Source organism: Hypomesus nipponensis, chromosome 11, assembly GCF_054491055.1.
Source record: "Hypomesus nipponensis isolate SF chromosome 11, ASM5449105v1, whole genome shotgun sequence".
NCBI lineage: Eukaryota > Metazoa > Chordata > Actinopteri > Osmeriformes > Osmeridae > Hypomesus > Hypomesus nipponensis.
The window spans coordinates 18,609,938-18,629,232 of record NC_140371.1 but is presented as its reverse complement, the minus strand read 5'-3'; the positions used below and the strand labels follow the sequence as shown (position 1 = coordinate 18,629,232).

General features: G+C 49.1%; 1 protein-coding gene across 1 annotated transcript in view; it reads right to left on the bottom strand.

The window, feature by feature from the left end:
• atrnl1a (attractin-like 1a) overlaps window positions 1-19,295 on the bottom strand; it is a 129,048-nt gene that overhangs the window by 70,117 nt on the left and 39,636 nt on the right. The window contains exons 19-22 of the mRNA XM_084709954.1: window positions 17,875-18,117; window positions 17,560-17,697; window positions 9,213-9,306; window positions 3,654-3,706 (exon numbers count right to left, since the gene is read on the bottom strand). Coding sequence (XP_084566080.1) covers window positions 3,654-3,706; window positions 9,213-9,306; window positions 17,560-17,697; window positions 17,875-18,117 — 528 coding nt within the window. The remainder of the gene's footprint in view (window positions 1-3,653; window positions 3,707-9,212; window positions 9,307-17,559; window positions 17,698-17,874; window positions 18,118-19,295) is intronic.

The window sequence follows — 19,295 nt, the reverse complement described above, 5'->3', positions numbered from 1 at the left end:
CCAAAAGGTTTTCAGGTTCATTTGTGAAAGGACAGACGTCAGTGATCTAGTCTTACACTCTGAAGTAGAGTTGCAAAGGATAGAATGAGTCTTGGTAAATGTAAGTAAAGCATCCAGAAAAATCATAAAGATTAGCTCTTGGGATTCCTAATTCAGTGCTGCATGAATCCAAAATGATGGGCTGTCTAGTGTTCAACCAGAAAGGCCAATACTTTGACATGAAGATGAGACAGGGTAATTATCTACATCTCTGCCTATTTATTATGAACATCACTCTCTAGGGTGTGTTATTACACTTAAGCAGGAGCATAATTGATGTAATGCCATATTATTAAATTATCAATTGCCTGTGTATAGTTGGCAACATTTGTAATATAATTATATAATTTATCTCCACCAAACTTTTGTGAATGTTGAAATGTTTAAAAACGGTGCAATTCTAGTGATTCCACTGTTTACGATTCCCTCCTCCTAAAAATATAACCCAAGCAGACGCCAGGCTATCGATGGCTGGCGTGCAAAGTGCAGAGTCCGGTGTCGCTGGGCATCAGAGAGAGACACCGGTGACCCTGGTTAGCCTCCCAAGCGGAATGCCTGTCAGCGAGCGTTTAGCCGCTAATGCAGAGTGGCTGATTATAACTTAATGAGGAAGCCAGCGGGCAAGGGGCAGGGCGCCTCTTAACTGGTCCTAACTGGTGTTGGGATAATGGATGACTGGTGGGAGACCCTTGGTGGCTCTGTCGACTTCCATCTGAGGACCAGCTCTGATCTACAGCAAGGGGCTGTGCTGGGAGACTCATTAGCCCGGCTAGCATAGCCATCCTCTCATTACACTAACTACACCAGACTGGTCAGCTCATTGACGAGGGGCAGGCTCATTAGCCGAGCTAGTCTGCCTGGTCGCTGATGGAGACAGTAGCTTGTTAGCTACAATAGCACTGCCAAACGACAGACATTCATCGGCCATTCAAATATGAGACATCCAATGCAAAATAGACCAAGTCCCTTCGGAAAGTGGAAGATGCCTTAAAGATCGACTTAACAACTTAGACTTTGGGAATGATAAGGGGTAATGCCCGACGAGTCGTCCAATATGTAAGAGATAATGTATAGAACGCCGGTCATTATCGGGAAAATAAGCCCCGACATGGCGAACAGCACACCGACGCGAAGCGGTTTCGTTTCGCCCTGAAGGGGCTTATTTATTTCGTTCTTATTATTTTACATTATCCCTTACGTATCATCGTAGATTCGTCATCGTCGTCACTGTCATCATTAGCATCGTTGTGTTTATGTTTTCCCAGCTCTGCTGTGTCATTACTAGCATTGCATTGGCCCGTGGGTGCATTAGCATGTCACTAGCATTGCATTGGCCCGTGGGTTCATTAGCATGTCACTAGCATTGCATTGGCCCGTGGGTTCATTAGCATGTCACTAGCATTGCATTGGCCCGTAGGTTCATTAGCATGTCACCAGCCTCTAAAACAATAAACGAGAGATGTCTCAGTCACTTCCCCTTAAGGCGCTCTGGTAATGTTGTGTGTGTGTGTGTGTTTGTGAGTGCGTTCGTCTTCAGACAACCGATTCCTCGTTCAAAATTGGCTCAATTAGTCACTCTAACCTTCTGATGTCGGTCTATAGCGTGCCTGGCCGTGCAGACTCTGGAGGTCAGCGGGGAAGAACAGATCAGAACCACGCAATCACTGTGATCCGACCAGCGAAAACACTAGAGATCCATGCTGCTCCGTAGCCACCGACACATTCTGCTTGTAGAGTTTAGAGTCGTATGATTTAAGAGCTATCATGAACAGGGGTGCTAGAGTAAAACAGTGGAAAAAGAGGATAAACACTCCAGCGAACTGTGCCTACCTTAGCATCTGTTAGAAAAAATAACTTGCAGTGATTGTAAAAAAACAACAAAAAAACATGTTTAAATACATCAGCAAATAGAGGGAAATATATAGACCATGTTTTGACATAATGGCTCAGAGCAGGGCAATGTTCAAAGCTTAGCCATAGCAGTACATGTTTTGTTAAAATCACTTTGATTGTTAACAGCTGTGTTTGTACTTCGGTGTGCTAGTCTCTAAACATGGATGTGGATGGAACTGGACATAGTTGAGGTGTCCATCAAAGTGGCTCTTAAACGGGTCTTTCGCTTCTGTGAAAGGTTGTAAAGCTTGTAAGTGATTCTATGCTTGTGGCTGTATGGCTGCGGTGGCTCATGGACTTAGTCTAGGGAGTGCGAGATACCAGAGCTCCACCTCTGAATCAAGGCTGAGCAAGACACATTTCTGTGAAACGACCCTGCCTATAGCAAGTTAATAAAATATGATCTCGAACCTGAATCCATCATACTATTTCCCCCCCCCCCCCCCCCCCCTGTTTTTAGGTTTGACCACCATGTCCACTGTGACATCTGAATGCTAATATTTGATCTCTGCTATCAGCCCTGTGGCTCATTCTCTGTCTCTGGAAGAGAGGACTGATGTCTTTCTAATGGGCCTTTTAGACTGTGTTCGTGCCTGTTAGGCCTTTGTTCAAATATATAAGAGGCAGATAGGGACAGATCGACAGATAGGTGGGTAAATGGACCTGAAACAGGTTACAGGTTAATGACGTCAGGACCACTCACTAACCAACACGGGAGAGATGTGACATCGCCCTCAGGGAGGAAGTTGTCAAACCCATCTGGAGAGCTCTCTTGGCGATCGCTGTGACAGAGGTTGGATGGGAACTTTGCCCACAATATGCCCTCAGTCACTGCCTAGAAACCATGGGCACTCTGCACTGCGATGGTGCCACCTAGTGCCAACATCCGTCAGAAGGGCCGGTGGCAGAACAGCTCAAGCATTAGATGATCCAGTGATGAATGCCCTCATGCACATCCAGTATCACCTTTCATTTATTTCTCTATTATTGTGGTTTCTATCGATATTGCCTTGATCAAAGACATATTTGCCGTGATCAGAGAACTTCTTCAGAGAGCAGATTTGATTGCGGTTGAGGGTAAGGTTACCCACCCCAGCTTCTCACTGAACTCTTTGAGACTTGACCCGGCTGGATGTCTATTGTTATTGACAGCCCTTGAACTCTGTCCTAAGCTGGCAACCTTACAATTGGCCCGTAGAGCAACACCAACAGACCGATAGAGGGAAACAGCTGTTAGTACTTCATCATTTCATCTCTGAACTTCAAACTTTAAAAAGGCCAACGAGTTGCCGCTAAATGAAATGAACCAGTTTGAGTAGAAGGGATGTTACTAGCATCTGATGGGACCTCGCTCCACCTCTACTCTCTCTCTCCCCCTCCTCTCCCTTCATCTCTCTTCTCTCCTCTTCCTCCCCTCTCTTCAAACCCTCTCTCCTTCCCCCATCTCCCCTCCGCCTCGCTCCTCTACTCTTCTAAAAGCACATCATCGCTCCCATAAGGCAGAGAGCCAGGTAAACGCTTCCATCTGCCTGCGTGGATGGCCTACTGTGGGGTCAAAGGTCATGGAGATGCGCAGATGCGTGAAAAAGTGACTGAGTAGGAGTGAAGTGGGGGCAGTGTGGTGAAGTTTGTGTGCATGTTTGTGTGTGCGTGTGTGTTTGTGTGTGTGTCTGGAGTACGAGGAGGCAAGGGAGACTCAGGTGTGGATCCAGGATACTTACAGTAGCACGTTCCTCTGAGAGGGTTGCCAAGGTAACGGTTCTCGGAGTCACACCTGCAAATACATTGAAAGAGAGGGGGGGTCATTGTAAAACAATTGCATTAACTAAAGAGGGTCAGTTGTCTAAAACTTCACCAAAGACAACAACAATAAATCCTAATGCAGTTCGCTATGGTGCATGCATTGTTGGAACATCAAGGACACTGCCTTTTTATGGTTGTAACTTTGTAGCAGTGTTCCCTGAAACAACACTGTGTCCTGCACCAGGGCCAGATAAATGGGACTGGGCCAGGAACTGGGGCGGGGCTGGGGACTGGGGTTTGGACCGAAAGAGAGAAAGAGAGACAAGCTCCAGAAAGAGAGAGAGACAAGCTCCAGAAAGAGAGAGAGACAAGCTCCAGAAAGAGAGAGAGACAAGCTCCAGAAAGAGAGAGAGACAAGCTCCAGAAAGAGAGAGAGACAAGCTCCAGAGAGACAGACACAGAGAGAGATAGAGAGAGAGAGAGAGAGACAGACAGACAGACAGAGAGAGAGTGTGAGACAAGTTCCAGAGAGACAAGACAGAGTGAGACAGACACAGAGATAAAGAGAGAGAGAGAGAGAGAGAGAGAGAGAGAGAGAGAGAGAGAGAGAGGAGCTCCAGGAGTGTCTACCACTGAGCAGGGGGAGGGGCCTGCTGACAGCTTCATTGAGGGCTCTTCAACAGCAGCAACAACCTGACCTTGTCTGAGGAACTACTTCCATCCTGAGTGTTGAATACAGAGGCAGGTGTTAGCTAGACTGGATTGCAGCGTCTCTGCATAGAACTAGCTGAAAGAAAGCCTAGACCTGAAACAAAATGAGCAAGGTGTGTCTAAGGTTAGGCGCTGGAGTGCAGCGTGATCCATGTTTTTAAGTACAGTGTGTGTGTGTGTGAGAGAGAAGGTAATTGTGGTAGTTGCCATTTGATCATGCAGTAGGGGGTTATGAAGGCAGTGGTCATTACTGCAGTGCAAACACCAGCATTTACTGCCATTACTATGGCAACACAGCAGCCAGACAAGGGCCAGGAAAAAAGGCTGTCCAGCCAGCGAGCCAATCAGCCAACAAGACAGTCAGCCAATCAACCAGGGACGCAGCCAGAAAACCAGTACCAGCCACCAAGGAAAACAGTTTGGGGAAAAATCCATAGACAGCCTGCCCTGACAAGCCTTTTCTAAACACGTATGATAAATCAGAATATACAGCCTGGAGAGTAAATAAATGGAGGTAATAATAGCCCTGCAAGGCAGTCTGGGTAACGGAGCGATGGAACGGGCATGGGTCACCCCCCCCCCCCTCCTGTGTGCAGTTCACACAGCGCTGCATTTGTAAATTCTGTTCGGCCTCAGCCTTCCTCAGCCCGCCTCAGCCCGCCTCGGCCTGCCTTAAGCTGCCTCAGCCTTCCTCAGCCTGCCTGCCTGCCTGCCCCGCAGTGCGACAGGGTCACAATGTAGCAGAGCAGAATATTTCATCCAGCCAAGGACGGCAGTGCTGTGTCCCGCACCTGGACTGAGAGGAAGGCTGGGAGGAAGGCTGCAGGGGCAGGAAGGTAGGAGGGGCTGGGAGGTAGGGGGGGGTTGAGAGGTAGGTAGAATGGCGGGGGGGGGCATCTTCATGGCTGCTCCCAGGACATTTGGACAACATAAGCTTTGGTGGTCTTACGTGTTATCAGATCTGAAAGCTGACCAGTGACCACCCCTAACCCACTGTCAACCCATGGAGGGCTGGGGAAGAGAACCACTTTTCATTTGTACACCCGTACACACACACACACACACACACACACACAGCTAAAAGGCCTTTCAAACAATTATGTGTCTTCTGGTAATCTTCTGAACATGACAGCAGTGTTAAAACGGCTCTACTGGGAGTTGGGAGGTGGAGAATGGGATGGAGGGAGAAACACACACACACAATGTGTCTCTCTCTCTCTAGAGACCACTAACACTTGAACACTACACTGGGGAGCCAGGGGAGGGGAGGATGAGCTAAGCGGCTTAGTTCTGCTGTTAATGCTGCCAAAACGAAAGACCACCATGGACTACAGACCCCACATCTCACCACTGTCCCTCACCCTCACTAGTCTTACACGTGGACTCCAAGACCCTACACTCCACCCGACCCCCTCATCCCATTAAACACAACCCCCCCCCCCCCCACGCAACACACACACACACTTAAGCTCTTTGTTTCCCCCTCCAGTCCCTGAGAAGCATTGCAAGGACACAAGCCAGAGTCCCTAGAGATCTTAATCCTCAATTAAAGACTCCCTTTTCGATTTAACACACACAACGGTAAACACACACGCAACTTCAGAGTGACAAGTAGGAGCCTCTAAGAGCCCAGAGTGTTCTCTGGGAACTGTCACAGAAGAAGAGGTTGACTGTCACTTTGGTTGAGCTGCAGCCGTCGACTGAGAGGGGAAAGGTCTGTCACACCTGTTCCACGTAAACTGTCTCTACAAATACACACGTACGCAATTCCATGTCTCTAAGACCCTGTTGTTTCAACACAGCCCTTTTATCCTTAGGGGGGAGGGGAGGGGCGTGGAGGGGGGGGGGGGTGGAGATGAGAAGACAGGAGGGGAGAGGAGCTCAATTTTCTTCACAATGCGACCTCAGAAACTCAATGTGATCTTCGAGTACAGTTTTCAATCCGCCTGACCTCTTGATCAGTGATGCTTCCGTGTCGTAAAAAGTCTTAAGTCTTCTGTATGTGTGTGGGTCCCTCCCTTCTAGTCCCTGTGACTGCATGGAGCCAACCTTCACCGCAGAGCAACACTGCATTCCTGTACTCAATGCTAATTTGGGGTATAGCTTAGGGCATTTGACTGCTGATCAAGAGGTCGCAGGGTCAAGTGCCTCCCCAGCCCTCTTGTACTGTACCCCTATATGTCACTGTACCCCTATATGTCACTGTACCCCTATATGTCACTGTACCCCTATGTCACTGTACCCCTATATGTCACTGTACCTCTATATGTCACTTTGGGTAAAAGCATCTGCTAAATGAATACATTATTGTTATTATTTCTTCTCGTCAACCACCAAGGGTTGTCTTCTCCTACACACAGTTCTAGCTCTCTCTTTCCATCTGTCTGCATGTCAGCGTTTATTTGTTCATGACCACAAAGTGGGGAACATACTTTTGGTTGTTCACGTAAGCTCACTACAAACTTACTTTGAGCATTTATTTCTACCCACTCACACGCACACACAGCTACACGCACACACCAAGTTACGCAAACTCGCAGTTGATCACACTCACTCAAGAGCAAATGAAATGGAAAACGGCATACCAACAGAGATGGAGAAGCATCTTGATGTGTGACAGGTGGGGAGATAAGCACAGGGACTGGATTTCTCTCACTCACTCACTCACTCACTCACTCTTTAGAAATGTTTTCTTGCTGTCCACAGGTCTCCCAACTCTCCCTTCTCACTCTTACCACACACACACACACACACACACACACACCAACCCCTCACTGACCTCCTAATTATACGGCGTCAGCACACCCTGTTCAGCCTCCCGTTGACTTGAGACTGGGAACCAGTCAAAGACAGAGAATGGCCAACATGGGGCTTCAACACCATCTTAGCCAGTGAGACAGTGTGTGTGTGTGTGTGTGTGTGTGTGAGAGAGCAGACAAAGGGAGTAGTGAGCCAGTGCTGGAGCAAAGGACAAACATCCCCTAGGAGAATCCACACTCCTGGCCTGACTTCCTCTCATTTGACATTTCTGAGCACACACACACACACACACACACACACACACACACACACACAGTTAAACACACACAAACATATCGACCGCACATTGACACACTCGTACACCAAAATTGTCTTTGTTTCAATTCAGTCTTCGTGACAAAGCAATCTCCTGGGCACACATTCTGAAAGAAAACAAAAATGAGTGCACTACACAGACTATACATACTATTACAAACTGTTGTTTTCCTGCTAATGCTTCATTTATTGCACTCCCAGCATGCATGTGTGTGTGTGTGTGTGTGTGTGTGGATTCATTTGTAGACCTCCTGAATACCATCGACACCTGCTGTCTGTCCAGAGGGAAATCGTTCGTTCATAATCAAAATAGCAAATAAATGGTCCTGCACTAGACACAGCCATTAAAAACAAAGCTTTCAGGATGCTACCCATTCTGACAGCCCGTTTAAAGGGATCTGTACGTGGCACAGCACAGTCGCAGAGCGCAGAGAACGCGTATAAATCAATGGGAGAAAACAAAACAAAAACAGGGTTGCTTTCCCCTTTGTCTCTCCCTCTTTCCCTCCTTTTTTTTTTCCCCTCACTCCATCTGTCTCTCCACTCTCCCTCGCTCTCTCGCTCTCTCTCTCTTTCCATCTCTTTCCCTTCACCGGTCTGAGAAAGGGGTGAGTAATGAAAGTTAAGAGTGGGTTCCAAAGGAACATTACGCTCACATACCGGTGACGAATGTCAACATAAACGGAGCACAGTCGCTGTACAGGCACAAGGCCACCGCGCACACTCTGAGGTCTGATTGGTTTAAAAAACGGCTTGATGGTTCGTGCTTTTACCTGCTTTGTTCAGAGCTGGATATAGTGGTTATGTACGTGAGATTGTTCAGGTTTGCATCTGCAGATGTAAGGAAGTAACTGAGCTCCATGCTGCTGCACACCATCCTCCCACTCAAACATGCTGAAACACACGCACATCAAACACTGGAGTACCTACAGTGCAAAGGTCAACTGGTACCAGTGACATAGATGTGCTCACAGTCAAATAGACTGCTTCTCCCTGGCTAAACTGGAGCCGACTGGCTGAAGATGAGAGCCTGCTGTGGCAGAAGCAACATCTTCCTCCATGTTTCCTCGTTCTCCTGCTCTCTCTTTGGGAGACCGGCCTGTCCTACGAGCAGCGGGGCTTTTTCCTCTCTTCTCTGTATTTGCCTTCTTCTTCAAATGCCCTCTCCCCTCAGTCTCTCCATCCCTGTCTCCCTCTTTCCCTTTCTTTCTCCACTTCCTGTCTGCCTTCATCCATTGGCTTAACCAAAATAAATAAATAAACTCCCTCCCACATCCTTCTCCCTCTCTCCCACAGATTTATCGATGCAGCATTTTTCACCCTGCCTCTCCGAGCCCGCCTGACCACTTAAGGCTATTATAGTGCTGTGTTCGGCGGGCAGGCCAGGAGCTAGGAAAGCCCGAAAAGCACATGCCGGGTGCTGGGCCCACCTGTGCCAACCCCATTTCGGGGCATTGAAGCTATTGAGGTGCATTAGCAGAGTGGTGATATGCTGACTCGGCTAAAGTGGGGCGGGGGGGTGGAGGGGGTCGGAGAGGAGAGATGGGGGGGGGGGGGGGGGTTCACGAGAAGGCCAGCCTCACAACGGTCCTGGAGGGAAGGGTCAGATGTCACAAAGGGCAGGGGTATTACACATCAGGTATTACTGGATGTGTCATTTTACAGTCCATAAAGGGCATCGCCCATAACTAAGATAGTCAAGGAGACAAGCGTTAAATAGCAGTTTACAAGAGTGCATGGTTTTTACTCACAGCTGGCACTGGTCTCCCTTCACCCCCTTGGTGGTACAGAAGCATTTTCCTGTGGTCACCTGGCACAGGTTGGCATGGCCATTGCACTTGCAGGCTGACAGGAGACAAAGAGAAGAGCCAAGAAATAGACAGTCAGAAATACTCAATGTTCAATGTTCTTGTGTTGCAGAGCTTTGTGTTGTCTGGTAAAGAATGACAGCCTTTTCACGTCTCTGTCTGTATGACATCTTAATAGGTTTTCTGGGCTTTTGAACGTCATTGCTCGTGTCCATTATCTACACCCTCGTGCTGGTAAAAAGTGGTCAAAGTACTCTCAAATGTGGAGTCATTTTATGTGCGTGCGTATGTGTGTGCGCGTTTGTCCATGTGTCCTGTTCAACAGGACCTACAGATTTGACTGACAACTCAGGTCAAGATGACCTGAAACAGCGAACTAGAATCAGGCAAAACTGCCTTCCTACAGTGTTAACATCCAGCACTGAACAATTTCCTGTCACTGCGCCTGAGGCAAAAAAAACAAGACAGGTATTCAAAGAAAACATGGTATTATGGATATTTACAACAGATACAACTTCTACAGCTCAAACCTTCCTTTTCCTGCCTTCAAATTATCCTGAGAGTGGTGTTTAAGGTTTGAGGGGAGAGAAAGAGACAGAGACAGTGAATGAAGGAGAGAGTGGTGGTACAGCCATCACGTCCAAAAAATTCAAATGCCGTCTTCCACTCCCAGCGACGTATTCTCAGAATTAAATACAAAAACAACTTTTGCTGCGGGAAGCTTCCGACATAACAAGTCACTAAAAGCAGGTTTTGGACGGACGCAGAAACCCTTAAGGCTGTCAGGAACTTCACAGTAGCTGTTTGTCCTGGGCTGAACCACTGGTGGGGAACATTACTGTGTCTCCGCCTGCTTCGAATACACAGAGAAACCCACTCAAGAGTCCTGCTAACTGTAGAGACGTGCCTTCTACACAGCCCGTCTGCTTTTACACACACAAAAACACACACACACACACACACACACACACACACACAGAGCAACTGTTATTACACACAGAAAAAGAATGAAATAAGCAGTGAAGAGCAATGTACATTTGGTGTAGGGAGGCTCTGCAGCTTGTTAGTGGAGCGTCTGTGGGACTCCCACTGGTAGTCGGAGATGCTCAGACGCTCTGTGTGCATCCCAGCTGGAAGGCCCGCGCGGGGCTACAGCTCCCTTCACTGCTTAAACTGAGACAAACACACAAGCTGCAGATGCAGTCAGAGCGAGGAGTGTGCTCCTCTGATCCCGTCCGAACTGGCCTCGTGATATGGGATGTGGCAGGAATGCCCCCAAATACATGAGGCTTCGTGCAGTCCTACTGTTCATTTGATGACGAGGGGCAGACCGCGCTGAGACACACACTTGTGAGTATGCACGCGCGCGCACTCTCTCTCTCACACACACACACAGTACACACTCTTAAACAGACACACTCTTAAACAGACACACTCTGTCCAACGTGCATCCTCACACTGGAACAACCGTAACCCACTTTGGCGTAAACAAAGTCCCGTCCGTCCAGTAGATCTGGAGCTCTGGACGAGGGGCCCGTCCCGATATAGATCCTCCCCTTTCATAACGAGTAAGCAGAGGAGAGGGGGAGAGAGAACGGGGACTCGGGCTGAACAACACCGCACAGTGGTGGTAACCAGATGAGACCGTTTCGGTCAACGTTCCCCCACCAGGAGAGGAAGCACCCGGGCAGGGGAGCACGGTCTTTCTGGGAGGCTTCAGTGGTGCCTCCATCAAGGCTCTTCTGTCTGGGAGGCTTCAGTGGTGCCTCCATCAGGGCTCTTCTGTCTGGGAGGCTTCAGTGGTGCCTCCATCAAGGCTCTTCTGTCTGGGAGGCTTCAGTGGTGCCTCCATCAAGGCTCTTCTGTCTGGGAGGCTTCAGTGGTGCCTCCATCTGGGCTCTTCTGTCTGGGAGGCTTCAGTGGTGCCTCCATCAGGGCTCTTCTGTCTGGGAGGCTTCAGTGGTGCCTCCATCAAGGCTCTTCTGTCTGGGAGGCTTCAGTGGTGCCTCCATCAGGGCTCTTCCTCTGTGGTGGTTCATGACACGTGACGTGTGCAGCAGGCTGGGCGGCAGAGCCAATCGGACGGTCGGGCATTTGGTTTCCACAAGGGGGCTTTTTGTTTGTGGCTGTCTTTTACACACTCTTAAAATAACTCAACTGATTAAAATAACGAGGGGGCACCGCATTTAATTTGCCCATCACCGACTGTGCGGTGGTCACCTCACTGAGGTCATCACAAACTTTTCCCTCTCTCCTCTCCCTTTGTTCTGACCATGTTTCAGTTCCAAAATCAGAACTGGATTCAGTGTGAGGGCCGGCATGACTGGCATCTTTGGAAGCGTCTTCCTTCTTCTGACGTGTATTATTGGTAGCTTCCAGAGAAAGCAGCCTTGAGCACCGCAGTGCATAAGGGCAGGACTGCACTAGAGGGAAAGCAGAGGAGAGCAGAATAGAGCAGAGCGGAGGAGAGCAGAGGAGAGCAGAATAGAGCAGAGCGGAGGAGAGTGAACGATAAAAAAAACACACAGCACGTCTGCTGACAACACAAAAAGATGCAATAAAAAAAAAGCTCTTCTCTCTAAGCGCGGAGGGGATTTGATATGAATCATATTTCCTATTCCCCATGCAAGACCCCGTGGAGACGACCATCTCTCACCCCACTTCCTCACGCGTCTGTGCCTCTGAAACACGGCACATCTGAGGCACTAAGACTACAATGTGTGTGTTTGTGTGTGCATGCGTCCATGCGTGTGTGTGTGTGTGTAGGAGAGAGAAAGAGAAAACAAAATGGAAGTGAATGGGGTAACATATTGCTTTAGTGACTGCATCTACGGAATTTGTTTTTCTCACGTGGTGAATTGTACATGTCAAGGGTACAGTTAGTTATTCTTGATTTATAGAACACCATTAGTGGTTAACTTGATGTTCTAACTTCATGTCAAACCATGTGATACACGGGAGAGAAAACCACGTTTACATTACACAACCACGTTTTATCATTGAACAAGTTTCCATGTAGAACATGTTAATCCAAGTCAGTCTTGTTTTGAACAGTGGATGTTCGCGAGCACACCCTTCTATATTAGCATATCAGTTCTCAAACTAATACCCCCAGTTTAAAAAACAATGAGAATAAACACATGTCATCCTGGCGAGAAATAGAGAAGCATCTCTCCACATGGGTGTTGAGACACAGCAGGCCGGGTCTTTCCAGAGAACAGTGGGTGCGGTTGATCTTCCCCTCCTCTGCTCCTCTTTCCTGGCCTTTCAAACCATCCCCCTTCCCACCACTCACAGTGAACCTGCCAGCGAGTGACAAGTTCAAATAATCATGTCATGAATAAAATAATTGAATTGGAACCAGCTGCTCGCTCACTTGCTTGCGAAGAAATTGAAAAGTGAAAAGTGTTTTCTTTCACTTTCTCCCTCCCTCCCTCCCTCCCTCCCTCCCTCCCTCCCTCCCTCCCTCCCTCCCTCCCTCCCTCCCTCCCTCCCTCCCTCCCTCCCTCCCTCCCTCCCTCCCTCCCTCCCTCCTTCCCTCCCTCCCTCCCTCCCTCCCTCCCTCTCTCTCTCTCTCTCTCTCTCTCTCTCTCTCTCTCTCTCTCTCTCTCTCTGTCTCTCTCTCTTGTCTGTTGTTGTTCACGACTTGGACTGTGCAGCAGAGGGTACAGGTGTGTGTGTGCATGTGTGAGAGAGAGACAGTATGAAACACAAACAGAAAGAAAGAGAGAAAGGAAGAGTGACAGAGAGACAGTGGCTACAGCAGTCATAAAGCTGAAAAATTGATGGCAGTCCTTGATCTTCTTATCTGGAAGTGAGGGTCAGACCACTCTTGATTTGATATAGTAAATCTCTGAATCAGAGACAGTCTTCTGGAGGTCACATCAACCACGTAAGCTGTCTGTCTCCCTACAGCACCTGTCTATCTGCTTTCCTGTCTGCCTCCCTAAAGCACTTGTTTATCTGCCTGTCTGCCTCCCTACAGCACCTGTATATCCGCCTTCCTGTTTGCCTGTCTGTCTCCCTACAGCATCTGTCTGTCTGCCTTCCTGCCCAGAAAGGCTACTGTACCTGTCCTGTCTGCCATCTCTGCCTGTCTGCCTCCCTACAGCACCTGTCTATCTGCCTCTCCCATCTGACACCCTGTCTACAGAACAACCTTCTCCAGGCCTCCAAGACAGAGCTAAATCAAATAAACCAACAATGATTTGCACCAAAACCTGACCTGGCTAAATCTAATTATGTGTCAGGTTTAATAATGACAGAAGGAGCAGTTGCATCATCGCAACAAGGAAACAACTATACCTGAGAGGACATAGGATTCCAGACAAGAACATAGAAGGTTTTTTCCTATATATTACGCTTGTTTTTGCGTTTATACTGATTGTACTTATGTGTGTGTGTGTGTGTGTGTGTGTGTGTTTGTGTATGGGTGTGTGTGTGTGTGAAAGAGAGAGTAAGGTATGAGTGAAGTGTCAGCATGTCTGGTAGACCCACGTCAAATCAGGAGGGCTTGAAGAATCTCAACTCAGCGACTTGCTCCCTAAACAGCACTTTATTCCCATACTGTTCATTGTATGCCTACAGGGGCCTTATTAATAATAGTGATATTAATTCATCACATCAAATAATCCCTTTAGAGACCTCATCTTCCCCCCTTCCCGTCACCCCTCCATCCCATTCTTGTTAGAGGAGGAGGCTGCGGTTTGGTTGGATAAGGTGTTAAGGGAAGTAAGGTTCAGGTGTTAATGATGTGCTGGGGGTCAGGTGTCACGGGGACACGTCAGGAAGCTGCACCTTGACCTCTGGGACCTCCTCTCCCTTCCCTCCTCTCCCTTCCCTCCTCTCCCTTCCCTCCTCTCCCTCCTCTCCTCTCCCTTCCCTCCTCTCTCAGCACATTGTAACAGCAGTGCCGTAGTCTTGGTCAAGGGCCAAGTACCAGTTCACCCTGACCCTGCTTTGCCATGTGGAACATCCAGCTCCACCATTTAATAAGTCTCACCCGTTTCACCTTAGACTTTAACCTCAAGGCCAGAGTTTCTTAAACCAGTTAGTGAACGTGTCGTGTTACAGTAAAAACTTTGCAGCGTCCCCTTGTTTGGAACATGGTTTGACAGGACACCATGTAAGACAGCACACCTTAGTTTACCATCTAGTGCTGTTTCCCCTCACACAGGGAGGTGGGAAATGGGAAGGACTCAAGTCAAGTAGCACTCGAGCTGTGCCTCAGCTATGCAAACATAGGGAAGTAGAACAAGAGACAACCGACAGGCAGGTACGGAGACAGACAGGCAGACAGACAGACAGTAAGACAGACAGACAGACAGCAGCAGAGTGTTGCTGTGAGATGGTTCAGAGAGCTCTGCTCTGTGGGGCTGCATGGTGGAGCAGCTAAATCTGTAGAACAGCTGGACTTGTCTAATCCATCAGACTAGCTGAGCAGGACGACAGCACCGCCGAGCAGGGCTCAGCCTCTGGTGACTGGAGAACACACACTCGCACGCACGCACACTGAAAGTGACACACTCACACAACCTACTGATTGTGCCACACATTCTTAATGCCACACACACACACGCACACACAGTCCACTCTGACTGTGGCATTTAAAAACACTTCAGACAGACTGTTTACACACACACACACACACACGCACACACATGCGCATAAAAGAGCATTCTGCTGCATGGTCCATCTCTGCCGGACTCTGTTTCTTGCTGTGCACACACACACTCAGCATCCCCCCACACTCAACCCCAAACATGACAGACTGTCATTCAAACCCTGCCATGTGTGCCCTGTGTGTGTGTGTGTGTGTGTGTGTACGCATACTGTAATGTAATTAAATAAAAGAGACAGAGGGAATATTGAGGTAGTACATGCAGCTTTTATGAAAGCAATAAGACAATTCTGCATCTTATCAGGCAGAGCAATGAGATGCGGACGCTATAAGAATGAAGGGCTGGAGGGCAAACTCATTCGAGAACCCTGAACAGTAGTCTGGGTTCCTGGAGGACAGACTCACTGACAGAATGATAGACAGGCAGACAGAGGCAGAGAGACAGACAGGGAGAGAGACAGACAGACAGGCAGACAGACTAAAGGGCTCTCCAACAGACAGTAATGGAATTCATCCGGCTAGCACAGCGGGCCGTAACCAAAAGCAATAAACAACATTTTAATTGAACTCTGCAGTGCTGGCATCATGCAAGGACATGAGAGAGCACTGGGTGACAGAAGGAAGAGAGAGAGAGAGAGAAATACAGAGAGAGGGTGAGAGAGAGACAGTGAGAGAGAGAGAGAGAGAGAGAGAAATACAGGGAGAGGGTGAGAGAGAGACAGTGAGAGAGAGAGAGAGAGAGAGAGAGAGAGAGAGAGAGAGAGAGACAGAGAGAGAGACAGAGAGAGAGAGAGACAGAGAGAGAGAGACAGAGAGAGAGAGAGAGACAGAGAGAGAGAGAGAGAGAGACAGAGAGAGAGAGAGAGAGATAGAGACAGAGAGAGAGGGAGAAAGAAAAACAGAGAGAGGGTGAGAGAGAGAGAGACAGAGAGAGAGCGACAAAGATAGGAGAGGCTGAGAAAGCAGGTACAGGAAGGGACCGAGTTCACTGTTTCCTTTTGGATTTCTTTTTGCACTGGGGGCAGGTCTGTCTGACAACTTAAGTTATACGACTCAAAGTTCTCAAGGATGCACATACGCCATCTGAACTGGCTGGTTATGCTCCGGACAGCGCTCTCTTTTTTCTTTCTCTCCCTTTAACGCCGAGTGGCGCACGTGCCCGCTCGCGGCGTGAAGCGCGTGTCCGTGCTATTCTCTGACATAAACTCAGTACTTTGTACAGCCCTATTTCTGATACCGTGGCGGCAGGAGTTATGGAGTTATGCTAGCAGAGGACGACACAGGTCAGACATGAAGATGGTCTTGTGCCAAGCCCTGGACCAGCCTCAGGAGAGCATATCATCCACTTCACAAGTCAAGGTGATCTGGTCAGTCTTAGATGTGATGGGGGGGTCTCTCCATCCGCATACACACACACACACACACACACGTCTCACGGTCCACAAGGTCAGCTGATCATCTGTCACACTGACGCCAGACTGGACAGTGTCTCCTCTCGTCCTCCATGTGTCCTCCATCACCATCCTCCATCCTCCCTTCTGCCAAGGACAACCCTCCACCTCCACTCCTCATATATTACACTGTAACCTTACTGAAGGGGGGGGGGGGTTCCTCCATCTTTCTCGTCTATCTCCGTTACTTTCTCCCTCCTTCCGCCCCTCTCTCCCCCCTCTCCCGCAGACAGCCTATGACATCTGAGAGACGCTGTCTGCCCCCCCCCCCTTCCCTCCCGACCCCACGCCCAGACCTGGGGAAAACAGGCCCATTCCTAGGCCTAATCTAGCACACATCAGTGCCTGGGAGTCATTACCGACAGCTACATCTATCCTGCTCGACCCGGAGAGATGGAGGGACGGCGGGAGGGATGAGGCAGCCCAGAGACCAGGGACAAGAGCGGACCGTTAAACGGGAGGGAGGTGTGGACGTGTGTAGGGAGGGCCGTCTATAAATCCCCCTCTAATCATGACAGCGTTTAAAGCTGCTGGAGGAAGACAGTGGAATGTAGCCAATGGAAGGAGGGACAGAGGAGAGAAAGGGCTGTATGGGGAAGAGAAAAAGAAGGAGAAGAGATGGAAGACGAGGGAGCATGAGGGTGGGGTGAGGAGAGGGGTGGGACCCTAACACACCCCCACACAGCCAGGTACCCACCCACCCAGCCACACACCCACCCAGCCACACACCCACCCAGCCAGGCAGTAAGGCAGGCAGGCAGTCTGCAGTCAACTCCAGGAAGTGAAAATGATTAAGAGTGATTTAACGTCACACACCACACAGGGAAAAAGGCACATCTGTCAACCGAGGAATTATGTTATTACACCTTCTCCTCTCCCACAAGAAATTCCCTCACTCACTTACTTAGCTTCTCTCTGTCTACCCATGCTTTACAGAGCCTTTCCATCGGTCTCACCATCACAATCTCTCTCTTTCTCTCGTATCTCGCTCCGTTTCTACCTTTCTCTCTGTGTCTCTCTGTGTCTCTCTGTGTCTCTGTCGCTCTCTCTGTCTGTCTCTGTCGCTCTCTCTGTGTCTCTCTGTCGCTCTCTCTGTGTCTGTCTGTCTCTCACCTGCATGCTACAACCATCCCATGAGCAGGGCCATCTGGGTATTGTAACACTGCCCCCATCAGGTCACTCTGGTGTATTGAATATACCCCCCCTCCCCCTCACTCACCGTGGCACTTTCCGCCGTTGGTGGGGTCTCCATAGAAACCGGGCATGCACGTCTGGCACTGTGGTCCGCTGGTGAGGTTGCGACACTGCTCGCACACGCTGCCGTTCACACAGGTGCTGTGGCCGTTACACTGGCACGCTGGGGAGAAGACCCACAGGGACCATGGGGTTTAATGACCACACACCACGTAGCATGACAGAGGGCGAGTGTGTTTTTATGCATGTGCGATGTAGGGGTGTGCATTGTATGTGAGCACGTGTGGTCCGTAAGTGTCTGTGTGTGTGTGTGTGTGTATATGCTTGGCTGGCTACTCACCAGGGCAGTGGACGTAGGCCCAGTCGAAGCCTTTGTCTGCCGGGCACATGGCGGGCTCGAGGGCCATGTCCCTGCCCCAGGCCCAGTCCCTCTCCCTGCCGGGCCTGGGGGGGGTCTTCATGGGGCCCCTGGAGGAGCCCTCGGTACACACGCCTCGGCCCGTGTTCGAAGGGTCCCCGCACCACCCACACTCCACCTGCTCCAAACACTGACCACATGTCCTCAGGCCGGAACAGTTTTGAGCTGGAGGGGGGGGGGGGGGAGAGAGAGAGGGGGAGAGAGAGAGAGAGAGAGAGAGGGGGGGGGGGGGAGAGAGAGAGAGGGAGAGAGAGAGAGAGAGAGAGAGAGAGAGAGAGAGAGAGAGAGAGAGAGAGAGAGAGAGAGAGAGAGAGAGAGAGAGGGGGGGGGGGGGGAGAGGGGGAGAGAGAGAGAGGTGTCACTTCTCACAGTTTGGTCACTTTACAGAAAAATCCATGTTTTGGGGCACAACAAAGTTGAGGAAGAAAAAGTCTCCACCAGCCTCTAGATTTTTCATAAACAGGCCACTGTAGACTTTCTGTTAGACAATATTTGGTCTAACAGAGTTTACCTTGAGGGCTGTTTTTAAGGCCAGTTTACTTTGGCCCAAATTACAGTACTGATGCAAACATCACCACAGAAGACTTTTATAACAGTGTCCTTGGTTCACTGACTATTATCATTATTGTTGCTTGACCTTTAAATTTTTTATAATAAATTGAATTTCTTTCCAGTACTTTTATCTCAATTGCGAATGTGTGTAGTCATTAAATGCTTGTGAGACTCAAAAAGGTTTGCAGGGGAAAAGGAAATTACTTTATACAACAAGGACATCCATAAAGCATATCTGATAGATAGTTTCTTTTATGGAATATGCAGAAAAGCTAAGCCGGCTGGACTCTCAATCAGTTTTAACCCTCAACATTTAGAGACAGAGGCCTGTGAAGTGAACTCTTGATTAAATGTGTTTGTTTGAACATCTTTTTGTGCCTGAAAGCAAAGACGTAGCAGCTAAAATGCCATTACCCCTCTCAACGCCAGGTCTAGTTGGGCCAATCCTCCATTCTTTAAACCCCAGTAACAGTCCAAACAAGGCACATTGTAGCTCGGTTCTGGGAATCCTTCCAAGGTCTCTTCTAGAGCTGTGTGTGAGCTGACTAGCACTGAGCTAAAAAGGTAAAATTAGCATTTTACCCCAAGCTGGGAACAACGTTTGCACCGCAGCCAAATCCTAGGTGTCTCGAGCAGAACTTCTCTCACCCAGCCCGGTGTGTTTGACACACTGTTTTTCTGCTCTGCTTTTTAACTGCTGCAGCGTCGGAGTTCTTTCTCCGTTTTCTTCCTGCTCTTCCAAACAGCAGCCATATGTTCTATAATTACCAACACAGGAGCCCCATCTCTAA